Below are 13902 nucleotides of genomic sequence, written 5' to 3'. Positions count from 1 at the left end.
GTTGCCTATGCTTTCAGACTTTGTCAGTGGACAGTCTTACTCTCCCCCAAAACTTGATTAATTTTATACTCAAGTCAGTCATTTATTAAAGAATAATCAGATGTTTTTGAAAGGTTAACACGTTTGCCTTATGACAAATAATTTTATAATTCAAAGCTGAGTTGAAGTCACTTTGAAAGCAACATTTCTTTTTCACAAAGAAGATACATTTTGATGTGCACATACCTTCTGCCACTTATTACTAATCTAGAGGCAGCTAACAGATCATTTCACCTCTAGCTAGAATCCTCTTATTACCAGTTCTACCTACACTCATTAAACCAGATGAGAGCTTTGTTCCAAAGACAATTTTACCGTCCTGGTGGGTGACTAAATTCCGCAGTAAACGTTTGGTGGGTGCTGCCTAATAAACCCGGTACAAGTTACCACTAGGAGGAAAAATGCGGTAAGAAAAATAAACAAGTGTGCGCGTGAACGGCGAGACCGTACCTTTTTCATGCTAAATGTGGTTCCCCACATCTCGTCTGATTAGAGGTGTGCTCTGAACAAGCCGAGACGGGGCCGTGCCGAGCAATGATCTCCCGCTGGTACTTTGATGTGACCGAGGGGAAGTGCACCCCGTTCTTTTATGGCGGCTGTGGCGGCAACCGAAACAACTTTGACACTGAGGAGTACTGCATGGCGGTCTGTGGCAGCGTCAGTAAGTGGACCCTTCCTCCAGCCTGGCCACCTGTCGTCTCTCTCGCCACTGACTCTGCTCCCTGTCACAGACTGCTTTTCCTGGTTCTTGGGAATGGGTCTCTTGCCACCACTAACCACATTCCTGTCCACTTCTCTAATTGCCCCGAGTCTCCGCAGTATGTTCAATCGTGGGCGCTCCTCTCCGTCTTTCTCTGAGAAAGCATGGCTCTAGATGTGTTCTTTCACTAGCTCTGGCAGCCACGTCTGGCCCTGTGTAGGGACTTTGCAGTGCTTCTCTTCAAATAGAGCTGGAGCTGCTGTTTTGTCATCTGCAGTCGTTTCTGCAAATGTCGACCTCTGTGTATTGTTTTTGTGTACAAGTTGTCTTTGTGTTTCCGCACGTGCAGTCCATGCAAGGGCGGTCTGCCCCTGCAAGCCTGCCTGATGTAGCTTCAGTTGCAATACTGAGGTGTATTTGCGGTGATGAACTTCATAATATGTGTCTTCTATTGCGTGTGGTGGAGGTGAGTTGGGGACAAAGGCATGATCAAATGGAGCGTACGCACCTCAAATGCCAGACAGAGAAAGGTCTTGTGTTCCCCCTGAGCTCATGCACAAGACGTTTATGTTGTCAAGTTTTCACTTCTTCTCTTGCAAGTAGGAGAAAAGGGACTTACCCTTTGAAACCTTCAATGGTATAGGTGCAGGCAATATAATTTTCGAGGCACATTTCTTTTAAACTAAGATTTTCTAACACTGCACATAAATATGTAAAGTCAAGATACTTAAATGGAAGCTGAAATTTTACTTTGGGATTAGTTCTGAGGAGACAGTGCACCAGATTTATGAAACTCTGCTTTTGTTAACAGCCTTATAATGTTAGGTCCCCAACTTTATTATTATTATATTAGAAGGAAGTCAGCCTCCTCAAGAAATAATTATGTGATTGGATCACTGAACTAGTAAAGTCAGTAGTTGTATTTCCTTTTTTGAGAGACTCCACTGCCTTTTTCCCTTGTTCTTGGTATGGTCACCATTTCCTGCCTGGGTCTCCTGGGGATTATACAAATTGTTTTTCAGGTGTGATCATAGGATTAAACAGAAGAACAGAAGGACCAACATAACTAAAACCTTGTGTTGTGAAGGAATCCAATGGAAAAGTACCTCTTGGTCTCCCCTTGAGTGTGTGTATGTGTGTAAATGTGTGTGTCTACACAGGTTTGTGTGGTGACTCCCTTTTCCTTGTGAATCCAAAGAGTTCTTTTCCAGCTCTGATTGGATAATTGCACCTTCTGGCTCAAAGACTCCTTTCTTCTGTTGCGAACAAAGAAATTAATTAGGTCAGGTAATGGTGGAACACAGTGGGGGTTCTGTTTCCTGGATCCAGTAGAACAAAGGAGTTTTGTTAAAGTGATTCTCACTGTCTGAGTTGCTGTGGGAGATTTCCTGATATATTTCCAAATTTTTTCTCCCTTTCCCTGGAGGTGGCTTTAGTATATTATTATTTTTAAATCATAAATATTATTTTAAAATCGTAGTTATACACTTAAGATAAATATTTATAATTTTTAAAAATTTATACTAAGAAAAAAATTTTTTAAATTATTAGTACTGGTGAATTTGTCTTAGATTTACAAATGCTACTCCTCCCCATACCCACCACACTAACCATGTCCCATCCATGCCCTCTCCATGGTTCAGTTTGATTTGATTCAAGGGCTGTGGCTAGATGGACAACAGAAAGTCTGCTGAGAGATTTGGGGAAAGTAGATGCACAAGTTGTAGAGGATTAGGCCGGCAGTACTTGGTTTCACAAGGGTGGGTTATGAAGACTGGATATCAGTAGAAGGGTGAACAAATGTAAGTGGAGAATAAAACCTCAACAAATAGCCAGAACCAAGGGCTAAAGACAGCCCCAGGAATGGGTGAAACAAATGGAGATGCTGTGAAGAATGGATCAATGGGAATTGGTGATACTTTTCACTGAGGGAGGAAAATAGGAGCAAGAAATCCCTGATAGTGTACTTGGATGTCCTATCTAAGCCAAAATAGATAGCTTCTAATGTGTTAATTTCTTTCATTTTTATTTTTATCTTTACCTTGGTTCCCTGCAGGGGCTGAATCTAAGGATGTTTGTTTTATTTATTTAATTCAATGATTTTGATTTTGATTTATTTTGGTCAGTGGCATCATATGAGTGAGTTTCAGCCATCATTCCCATCCTTCTGTTTTTGTTTTTAGTTATGTTCTCTTATTTTTTCTATAGTGTCCCAAAGTTTACTCAAGACTACCCAGGAACCTCATCCCCAAGATCCTGTTAAACGTATGTTGTAATTCACTGGTGGGAGGTGTAGAGTGTGTTGCATGGCTGGATTAAAATTCCATTATCATCTTCTTTGCATGATTTTGTGTTTCTTGAACATCTGTCTCCTAATTAATATTTATTACCATTGCTTTGCTTGTAATTTCATCAAATTTTGCCAGAGGACTTGAGATGTCAGGTAAAAAGCATTGACTAAGCTTTTTCTATTTTGGATCCATTTTAATGTAAGTATTGTGTATACAATGTTATTGTTTTATTTAGCAATGCTATTGTATTTTCTAAAAGCTGCTAAAAAGACAAGATTTGTTAATAAGCCATATATACATGTAACTGGTTTCCCAGAGACATACTTAATGTGCTTGCATGGCATTGCATGAAAAACTGTATGTGCACAGGCTTTAGTCACGTGTGTCTGCAGATAGATGTCAATACCTCTCCCAGAATGCACAGTGGTGAATAATACATGCCCAACCTCTGCTTGTATCAGGAAGCAGGGAAAGGGCTTCCCATAAGGAACAGTTGTATCAACCAACCACACCGGTCTTACAGTGGCTTGTGTTTTGTGATCATTTCAGTTGACAGACAAGTCTAGTTTTGTTTAATTATGTGGGATCAAACTCAAATACTCACTTATATTTGGATTATATCCTGCTTTGAGTTTAGTATCCTACATTCTCTTGACACTTATGATTGGTAGAAGGAGAGATAAAATTTCAGTATTGGCTTAGACATATTGCAATTAAAATTTTCATTGATCTATTTATGAGATAAATTAGAGATGACGAATGATGTATTTTACAAAAGATTTCACCATAAACTAAAATATTTCAATGGCCTTCGTAGGATATTCAAATTAATTCAAATTATGTATATTTTTTGAAGGATGTCGTTTTCACTTCCACAGTAGGCTTATTTCCTGCTCCTGTCAAAATACATTTGTCTCTAAGAATGTTGAAAGTGTGGCAAGTGGGTAGATATAGAAGGACTAGGAAAAATACTTCGATTTACAAGTTATATTGTTACATTAAAACAAGCATTTTCACAGATAGTTCATGATCTCCAGAACTTTTTGTGAGCATTTTTCTCCTTTCCTTTGTGCATATGAAAAATGAGCCTTTAACAGCTCAGTGATGTATCCCAAGTCACATTTGAAACCGACTTGACATCATAGCCATGTTCACATGCCAGTGGCTACTACACATTCAGTTCTGACACCATTATATATGTTAGTACAATTATGTTTGAGGGTGAGAAGAACATTTAAAGGATCCATTAAAATCTTGGAAAGATGAATATTAAACACAATTTTCCTAGATGCCATAAATATAGCATCCATCTGTAAATTAAATGTCTTCCATATCCTTTTACAAAGTAATCATTATTTTCCTTTGTTTCATATTATATCATTTCAGCATATAAAAGAATTATATTTCCATTTTTATTAATGGAAATGAACCTCATTTGGTACACTTATTTTCACGATGTGCATATAACTTGTGTTGTCTCTTTCATAATTATCTCTTTTGCAATAATTTTCCCCATCTAGTTGCATTGGTTTGGGATCCTGACACCTTTCCATTCTAGGAGGGTGACGTGATTTTTGGCAGCTGTATTTTCTTGTCTACCTACAGAGATTATTCAATCACAGCAATTGAGGGATTTTGCAGTGCTAGTGCAAACAGTGTGGTGAAAGCGTATAATTTCTCATTATTTATAGCCTGAGCGGCAATGCAGTCTTATTTATAGCACGTTTGAATTGAAAAAGTCATGGTCATCTGGAGGTCAAATGTAGACAGCAGATTTGAGTGTGAGAAAATAAGCCAAACTAGAAGGTGAGCAAGCCCATTTGATTTGGCAATTTGGGCTTGTCCTTTGCTATTTCACCAATTTAGGGCTAATTGGATGACATCTCTGTGCAGAGGTGGTTAGTTTTATAGATTCCTATGTCTGAGTTGCTTCTAGCCAAATAATAATCCTGAAATAAGATTTTTTTTTAACGCTTATCAAACACACAGAGAAAATGTTTAATGTATTATACATATAATAATTTTCCTATTGAGTCTTCTTAAGCAATAGATGCTGAAAATGGCACAATTATTATAATCAGACATTTCTAGATTTTGGATGTTTTTCATAAAAAAAACATTGTAGTTGTTTTTTATGCATTTCAGATACACTGTTTTGGGATTTTCTTTTGGTTATGATAAATGAAATTTTAAGCTACAAACAGGACAGATACAGATATGAGGCTTAGGGCCTTCATTTCACTCATATACTCATGAATTTGAATTTAAAAACAAACAAGAAACCTTTCCCATTTGTGAGAAAGGATCTTGCTCACTGACAGCTGAGGTGGTGGTGGCATTCTTCCCTGCTCTGCACATAGGCATAGGGCAGTGCAGAGGTTTGACAGGCAAGTTGCCCAGTGCTGTGTTTGTAAGTAGTAGGGTACTAGATAAGTATCCATCCATTAGTTTATGTTTCAGGTGGGACTGGATGGTCATTTCTTCCAGTGTCGCTTCCTGTCAGATTGTATCTGAAAAGGACCAACAGTCCAACTCCTCAATAGCATCCAGCCTCAAAAAAAACATCGAGCTAATCTTTTTTTTAAAGATTTATTTCTCTCCCCACCCCCCCCCACCCTGGTTGTCTCTTCTCAGTGTCTGTTTGCTGCGTCTTCTTCCTTGTCCGCTTCTGTTGTTATGAGCAGCAAGGGAATCTGTGTTTCCTTTTGTTGCGTCATCTTGTTGTGTCAGCTCTCCGTGTGCGTGACGCCATTCCTGTGCGTGGCTGCACTTTCTTTCGCGCTGGGCGGCTCTCCTTACGGGGTGCACTCCTTGAGCGTGGGGCTCCGCCACGCGCGGGGGCACCCCCGCGTGGCACGACACTCCCTGCTCGCATCAGCACTGTGCATGGGCCAGCTGCACACGGATCAAGGAGGCCTGGGGTTTGAACCCCGTACCTCCCATGTGGCAGACGGACGTCCTAACCCCTGGGCCAAGTCCGCCGCCCTAGCTAATTTTTAGTCAAGTGTGGGCACCAAGGGATCCAGTCAAAGGACAAGTGACCCATCTTTTGCCCCTTCACTTGCAGTGAGGTGTGGGTCATGCATCTAGACACAGATTTCTCTACTTCAGCAACAATGACATTTTGAGCAGGAGAATTCTTTGTTTTGGTGGGGGTAAAGGGGAGCACTGTCCAGCCGTCCAGTGCCTGGGGGGATGTTTGGGAGCATTCCTGGCCTCTTCCCATTAGATGCCAGTAGCACCCACCCAGTTATGACAAACAAAATGTCTCCAGACTTTGCCAGATGTGTCCTGGAGGGCAAAATTTCCCCCAAATGATTAAGAACCACAGATCTAGACCAGCAAAGTTTCCCCATGTCGAACTGAGAGCTGTAACTAGACTGGTTTGAACAAGTTTCTGCCAATTTGAGGGCATGCTAGAGTGTTGGAAATAGCAGGAGCCTCCAATTCTTGACAGATGTTTATGAAAATCAATGTTAGACCACTATGCTAGCACTCAATATGCAAGAGCTATGCCGCTCTCGACTATAATACGAGCTTTTCCTGCTCAATATAAGCCACTCTAGGAAAAAAAAGAAGAAACCAGTAAATACTTGTTCTGGAATACTCACCCATGCATCATTCCTTCCTTCTCCCTTTGTTTCATGTTGGTTTCATAGAATCCCACCTGGAGAACTACTGTTTGTAAAGATGCCCTGTAACTTCAACACACAGGGTACTGGGCATCTAGGATGTACCTTGGGATCATGTTCTTTTTCTTAGGAACTCAAGAGGAGCATAGTATTGGGTGAGTGTGTGGTGGCAAGGATTGATTTCTACTCAAAATGACCCAAGTTAACTGGTACAGATTAGTATACTTCTAGAGAATGTAAAGAGAGTTGGAACATACCTTCAAATTAGGCCAAACTACCGTCCCCAAGCAATAAGTCTCTAGCCTCCGAAGCTCATAATTTGCAAACTGTCAATAACTTCTTGGGCAACCTTCGAGTGGGATGTGCCACCCATCCCCCAGGTTTATCATACCCTATTATAACTGCAAAGCCTTTTAATCTTTTACCATATTTGAATCATTTTTCTTTATCATGCTATGCTTATACTTCTGGTTGTGAAATAGCAAATAATAGTTTCCTTTAGCATGTTCTAGTCTAATAGAATATGATTTTTTATAAACCTGCCAAACATTTTAAAAAACAATTAAAATACATTAAAAGACAGAGTGGTGCATGGAATTCCACATCACATCAGTGCACACGTAAAACCTATTAAATTGATAAATATGTAAAGTCAAATCTTTGGTATCCAGAAACGCCTAGAATAAAAGAATGACTCTTTCCTCAAAGCTACTATAATGAGAAACCCTAAGTTTCAAAGCAATTAATTTGCTCAGCAAACCAGCATTGTAATGTTTCTAAAAATTCATTTACTCAGAAGTAAAAATGTGTTCTCTTCTTTAGCTATTTGCTAGAGGAGAAAAAGAAGATACTTAAATGCAGGTGTTGGAAAGTATTTTATGTAAAGGGCCAGATATTTAGACTCTGCAGTTCATATGGTGTTTGTAACTACTTACCTCTGCAGTTGTAGCATAAAAGCCATAGATAATTCATAAGTGAATGGACACGGCTGTGTTCCAGTAAAACATTATTTACAGAAGCCAGGCATCATGCCAGATTTGGTCCATGAAATGTGGTTTAATACACCTGTTACTCTTGAGCCCACGGCATGCTGGTGCTAAGCTAGGTATTTTGAGGGACACCAGCCAAGTAAACCAAGTATCCTGCTTTCAATAACCTTACAGTGTTATTGATAGAATGAGACCCAGGTATGGAATAGAATTAAATAACAATATAAAGTTAGATATACAAATGTAAAGAAAGATTGCCTTCAAGGGCCAGGGTAAAATGAAATTGGCTTTATCCTTAAGATGGCAGCAGTTTCATCTCCCTTTTACTGCTGTAATTTCTATGAAAGTAGAAAATATTGAAGATTTTGACATATATTGTGGGTTGAGCAGCTCTGATGGGTTCTTTCTTTATGATTCTCCATTAGTGAAGTTGAGAATAGCTTCTAACCTAAGGTTAAGAGATTCTAGATGCCAGTATTATCCCCATTACCTCACATATATTTTACAGATTCAGACTGGAAGTCACATTTTGGTGCATTGTGCTAAATAAGGTAGATATATTAATAAATATAATTCCAGTGTTCATTCTTTCACACTCAGTTCATGTATTTGTCAAAATTCCCATGTCAGATGTGTCTAAGACATAAAAAAGAAATGTACCTTGACTAGAGTAGAATAAGCATAGTATAGATTACATTTTTATTACCTTTTGTCTGCACGATGTATTGATAGTGTTCTCTGCCAACTATGATTGTGCTCGCTGTAAAATAAACAGGATGTAAGAGAATATTGGGGGAAGTGCCTTTGTTCTTTTTTTTAGGAAAGTCTGGTACCACCTATAAGGTTCTCAGACATTATTTTCATATTATAAAAGGCTGCTCTGGCGGCGTGGATGTGGTTCGAGCAGTTGAGTGCCTGCCTCTCACATGGGAGATCCTGGGTTTAGTTCCTTGTGCCTCCTAAAGAAATACAAACAATGAGCAGACATTGAGCAAAAACAACAAGCAAACAGATGAGGGAGCTATGTCAGGGCAGAAAATGGCTGTTCTGTCTAGGACTTGGTGGGGATGATGAATAGAACACTGGTAGGGATTTTATCTATTTGGGTATTAGAAAAATGGAGGGAAATGTGTCTTTGTGTGTGCATGCATGCTGTTTGTGGGTTGGCAATCTAAAATCTCTGCCATGTTTTGAAATTAACGTTTCACCTAAGACTTCTCTCTTCATTTCTGTGTTTCACCTTTCTATAAAATATCCTCATTGTCACTTCTGCTATATAAATTAGACTTATATAGGTCTTAATGTACTTTCACCTTCTGTTGTACTTTCATCATCTGTATACAGATGAATTGCCTCTCTGCTCATGAAAGGAGACTGGCTAAATTGTATTATTAGGCTCTGCTATTAGTATATTGACTAAATGCCATTCACAAGCCTCTGTTAAGAGAGACATTCAGTCTTATTGGCCTATCAGAAGTGGTCGCAGTGGTTACTGTTCAAAGGTGGGGTTTTATTCCTAAGCCTTTAAGACTGTAAAATTATGTGTCACCCTAGAGATTGAGGAAACAAGTGAATATCAAAATGATCGTGGCACTTTTTCACAATGACTTTAGTTTTGGCTTCACCACATTCTTGCTAACTTTTAAAAATAATCATCTTTGTTTTTTTAATTTATTTTTAAAGAAGGCTTAGGTTACATAAATGATACATCAAAAATAGAGGGAGCTTCCCATATACCGCAGCCCCCTGCCCCTCCCCCACTTTTCCCGTTAACAACATCCTTCATTAGTGTGGTACGTTTGTTACGATTGTTGAACACATATTGAAGCATTGCTACTAACCATGGTCCGTAGTTTATGTGATAGTAAACTTTACACTGCACATTTTTATAGGTTTGACAAAATGTATCCATCATTGCTATGTCATTTGGAACAATTCCAATCCCCCAAAAATGCCCCGTGTTTTACCTTTCTTCCCTCTCCCTCCCCTCAGAACCTTTGATGACCACTGGCTTTATATCAATGTTATAAGTTCTTCCATTGCTAGAATAATAATAAGTCCATAGTTGTATACCCTCCCTTATGTTTGTTCATTTATTAATCTTGAGGATTTTAAGATGCTGATGTCAACTCTGTTTCTGATTGAGAGGGGGCTTAGATCCCTTGGGACAGATGTATAGAACTATCTTGCTCACAGTTGTAGATACTGTTTGTTTTGGGGGGTTGGCATTGTCCATCATCATCCTTTTGTTGTCCTGGGCGAGTCCGATGAACTGGAGAGTAGATATTGCGTCTCTGCTGAGATTCAGGACTCAACCAGCGTGTGAACAGACCGAAGATTTAAGCCTCTATATATATTTAATGAGTATAGTGCTGATTATAGTTTCAAATAAAAGTGGTAGAAGAGCCATGTGTAGGGAAATTTTAAATGAGTCTAACTCTTTTATTGGGGAACACATGTTCCAAGATAAGGCCCACTGACAGAGTGCCATATTCCTGAGATGACCTGCCCTGCCTCTAGTGTCTAGATTTTTCTAGAGCTCTCAGAAGCCTCACTGTTTGAGGCACCTGTTTACTATGCCAGTCACTGAGATCCTGCTAAGATATGCGTAAGCCTAACCTCTGGAAGTAGCTCCTGACTCACTTTGAAATCTCTTAGCCACAAAAACTCATTTGTATTTAATATTCCCCCTTTTGGTCAAGGTCTTTTTCCAAATGCATTACTAGTTGGCACTTGGTTATAATCCCTTGGTGCCATGGGATTATATTCCCAGGGATGAGTCATGTCTCACACCAGGGGAAGGTAGTGAGTTGATATGCTGAGCTTGTCGTAGAGAGAAGATACATTTGAGCAACAATAAGACTTTCAGGAGTTAACTCTTAGGCAATATATATACTAGGTTAAGTTTCAGTTTCACAAGAACAAGGTTCATAAGTACAGCCATCATTCTTGCTGACTTTAGTACAAATACGAAATGGAGTGCTATGCAGGGATTACAACATCAGGACTGAAAATGAGGCAACCGGTGTATTGCAGTTAGGCTCCATGGTATCCAATATGTAGCACCTCCGGATGGATGAGGAGAGTGATTTCTACTACGCTCTGATGCCAGTACCAGGATTTCACCCTGTTTTGAAGCAACTTCCTCTAAAATTGTGACGTTTTCTCAGGGGAAAAGCAGGAATGGAAATGTTTCATTGGCATCGTGTTTTTAATGATTGTGGAGTATTTGTGACAAGAAGATCCAGCACAGGGCCAGGGCTCGTGCATAAACTAAAAGCAAACTTGCTTTTTCCTCTCAGAAAACCGCCCAGGCAGGTGTTAAGAAAGGGGATTACAATGTGAGGTATTAAGTGTTGTGATAAGCATCAATGAATCATTATTAAATTTAAATGTAAATTTTTAAAATTTCAATTTCATGCAAGTGTGAAAACAGTTTCTTCCTTAGTGCCCAGTTACCTGTGTTTTTGTGGTGAGAGAAAGAAGTAAATTTGTAGTCTTTGGGTGTGTGTAAGTGTGTGAGTGTGTGGGTATGTGTGTGAGCGTGTGTGGGTGTGTGAGTGAGTATAGGCAGGCACCATCTGTGAGAGCCCCTTGCCACCTTTTCTCCCTAGCCCAAGTCCCTCTCTTCTTTGTCATCTACTCCTAAAGATCTCCCTCCTTTTGCATTTGTTCCCTTAGGAGCCAGTGATCTTTTAAAACACATCACATCACATTCTTCCCTCTTCATAGCCCTGCTATGGCTTTTCAGAGACTTTTTCAATGGCTTCACGGCCATTCCTGATCTGTCCCTGTTCTTCTCTCTTCCACAATTCTCTCCCTAGCGTCTTCAGCCCTTCTTACTTGTCTTGGAACTCACCAGGCACTCCTGCCTCCTCAGGTCCTTGTGCTGGTGACCCCACTGCCTGCACTGATATTCCTACAGATAACTGCATCTCTTTCTTCACCACTGCCTTCGACTGCTTGTCCAAGTGTCACTTTCACAGTGAGACCCAGCTGGTTAGATACCAATGTAATTCTCCCCTCCCCCCTCTAGCATTCTTGATCCTTCTTAACCCTAATTTTCGATTTTTTCCCATTTTTCTTCTCTAGAATATAAATTGCATTGTAAAAAGATGTATGATTTCTTGTTTGGTTTTAATATGATTTTTATGTTGGTTGGTTCTCTCACTAGAATGTAATTCCATAAGGATTTTTCCAGTGTGTCTCACATATAGTAGGAACTGTAATACTTATTTAATGAAGGGATAAAGGAATGAAAATACCCATTCAAGACAGTCAGAGCTTCTAGCTCAGCTTCTCAGATACCTTTGACCTCCCAGAGCTGCAGGAACAAGAATGAGGATTCTAAAGAAAGCGTTAATCATCAAAAAGTCCACTCAATTTGGGGAAGCAGAATGTTTGCTTTGTCAGTAATGTACTAGGACCTGGAAATGCTTTCCTTTTGCATTTTTTCATTGGATATGGTTATTGACACCATTCTCACTATAATAAAGCAAAGATGGCAATGCCTTTGTATCCTCCCATATCCTACAAGGCTGCTATGAGACTGAAATAAGCAAATAAGTATGAAGGTCATTTGAAAGGTTAAAAGCCCCTGCGTATGATAGTGTCAGTACTCCTAAAGATTTGGTCCCTAGAGTCCAAATGCAGAGCCAAAGTTTACCCCTGAATTTTAAGTCTAGGAAATGCATGTTTTCTGTGGAAAGGGAGCATACCCAACGAGCTGGCTTGGAAAAGACCTGAGTGAGCATGTATGAGTAGGTTCCTAGGTCTAAAAATACTGGATGCCAACTTTGGCCAGTTTTTTATTTTTTATTTTTGAAATATATATACTTATATGTATTTTAAAGATACTAAGATTACACAAAATGTTAAATAAAAAATATAAGGGATTCCCATATGTCCCACTTCCCACACCTCCCACCCTTCCCCACATTAACAATTTCTTTCATTAGTGTGATATATTCACTGCAGTTGATAAACACATTTGGAGCATCATTACCACTATGCATGGATTATAGTTTACACTGTAGTTACACTCTCTTCCACTCAATTCTGCAGGTAAAGGCAGGATATATAATGGCCTTTATCTGTCATTGCAATGTCATGCATCACAATCCCAAGTCCTGAAAGCGCCCTTAATATTACACCCCTTTCCCTCTCCCTGCCTTCAGCTCCTCCAGTGGCTACTGTCTCCACATCAATGATATAATTTCTTCCATTGCTAGAATCACAATAAGTCTGTAGTAGAATACCAGAAAGTCCATCCTAGTCCATATTTTATTCCCCAATCCTGAGGATTCTGGGATGGTGATGCCCACTCTACCTCGATTTGAGAGGGGCCCTTGATCCCATACAGTTGATGGATGGGACTCTCTTGCTTGCAGTTGTAGACTTTCTCAGTTCCTTGGTGTTGTGGCTGTCCATCCTCACCTCCCTGTTAATTGTCCTGGCTGAGTACAATGAACTGGAGAATAGGTGTTGGCAACTCCACTGAGGCTCAGGGCCCAGGTGGCACATGGACAGCCTAGAGATTCAAGTTTCTTTGGACGAGCACGTACCAACTGCAGCACACACAATATAGGTTCAAATTGAAGGAAAGTCACAGCTGAGTCCAATTCTGTCACACTGAGGAGCACAAACTCTAATAGGGCCCAGTGGCAAGGTCTGGCCTGTTTAATATCAGGCAAAGATCAGAACCCTAGTTCTGCTGCCAAACTTAGGTAGCAGGTCATTTACTAGATAGCAATCAAGATCAGGAATGTTTTATTGAGTCACAAAACAAAAATGATTCCCAGTGCCCTGGACTTTTATAGACTTGGTTTATCTAACCTGAAATGCAATCATTTACATGTGTGTCTGGGGCTGTGAGGAGCATGTTGAAATTACATTGTCCTCTTCCCATACTCCTAAATGTAATAGGGTAATTTTTTTTTCTCTCTCTCTACCTAGTTAAATGGAACACAAGTAGATCACATAGTTTAGTAAATATTAATAAATGGAGGCTATTATTATTTGACCAATGTCAGAATCTGAACCCAGAGGGCAGCTTCTAAGGGTACTGAAAGGACTCTGAGCTGAATAAAGTACCCTTTAAAAATCCAGAGTCTCTGCTTTGTGGTCGTTTAAAAAAACCAACTCTCCTAGGCCCATTTGTTTCTACTTTCGACGTTATGAGGTTCTCTTTTAAGTGATAGTTTCCTTTTCTCTGGGGCATATCCTGGCACCCTTTGGGCTACTCCCTTCCC

General features: G+C 39.8%; 1 protein-coding gene across 16 annotated transcripts in view; it reads left to right on the top strand.

Annotated features, from left to right (window-relative positions):
* Positions 1-13902, top strand: part of APP (amyloid beta precursor protein) — a 254693-nt gene that overhangs the window by 162089 nt on the left and 78702 nt on the right. For 4 of the 16 annotated variants that reach the window (XM_058296124.2, XM_058296123.2, XM_058296126.1 and 1 more), the window contains exons 7-8: positions 533-700; positions 2948-3004. The exons of 4 other annotated variants lie outside the window; for them this stretch is intronic. In XM_058296124.2, coding sequence (XP_058152107.1) covers positions 533-700; positions 2948-3004 — 225 coding nt within the window. The remainder of the gene's footprint in view (positions 1-532; positions 701-2947; positions 3005-13902) is intronic. 8 more of the 16 variants (XM_058296132.2, XM_058296130.2, XM_058296136.2 and 5 more) reach the window with 2 other exon arrangements.

This window comes from Dasypus novemcinctus, chromosome 4 (genome assembly GCF_030445035.2).
Source record: "Dasypus novemcinctus isolate mDasNov1 chromosome 4, mDasNov1.1.hap2, whole genome shotgun sequence".
Lineage (NCBI taxonomy): Eukaryota > Metazoa > Chordata > Mammalia > Cingulata > Dasypodidae > Dasypus > Dasypus novemcinctus.
Note: the sequence above shows the minus strand (reverse complement) of the source record. Positions and strands in the feature narration are given on the sequence as shown.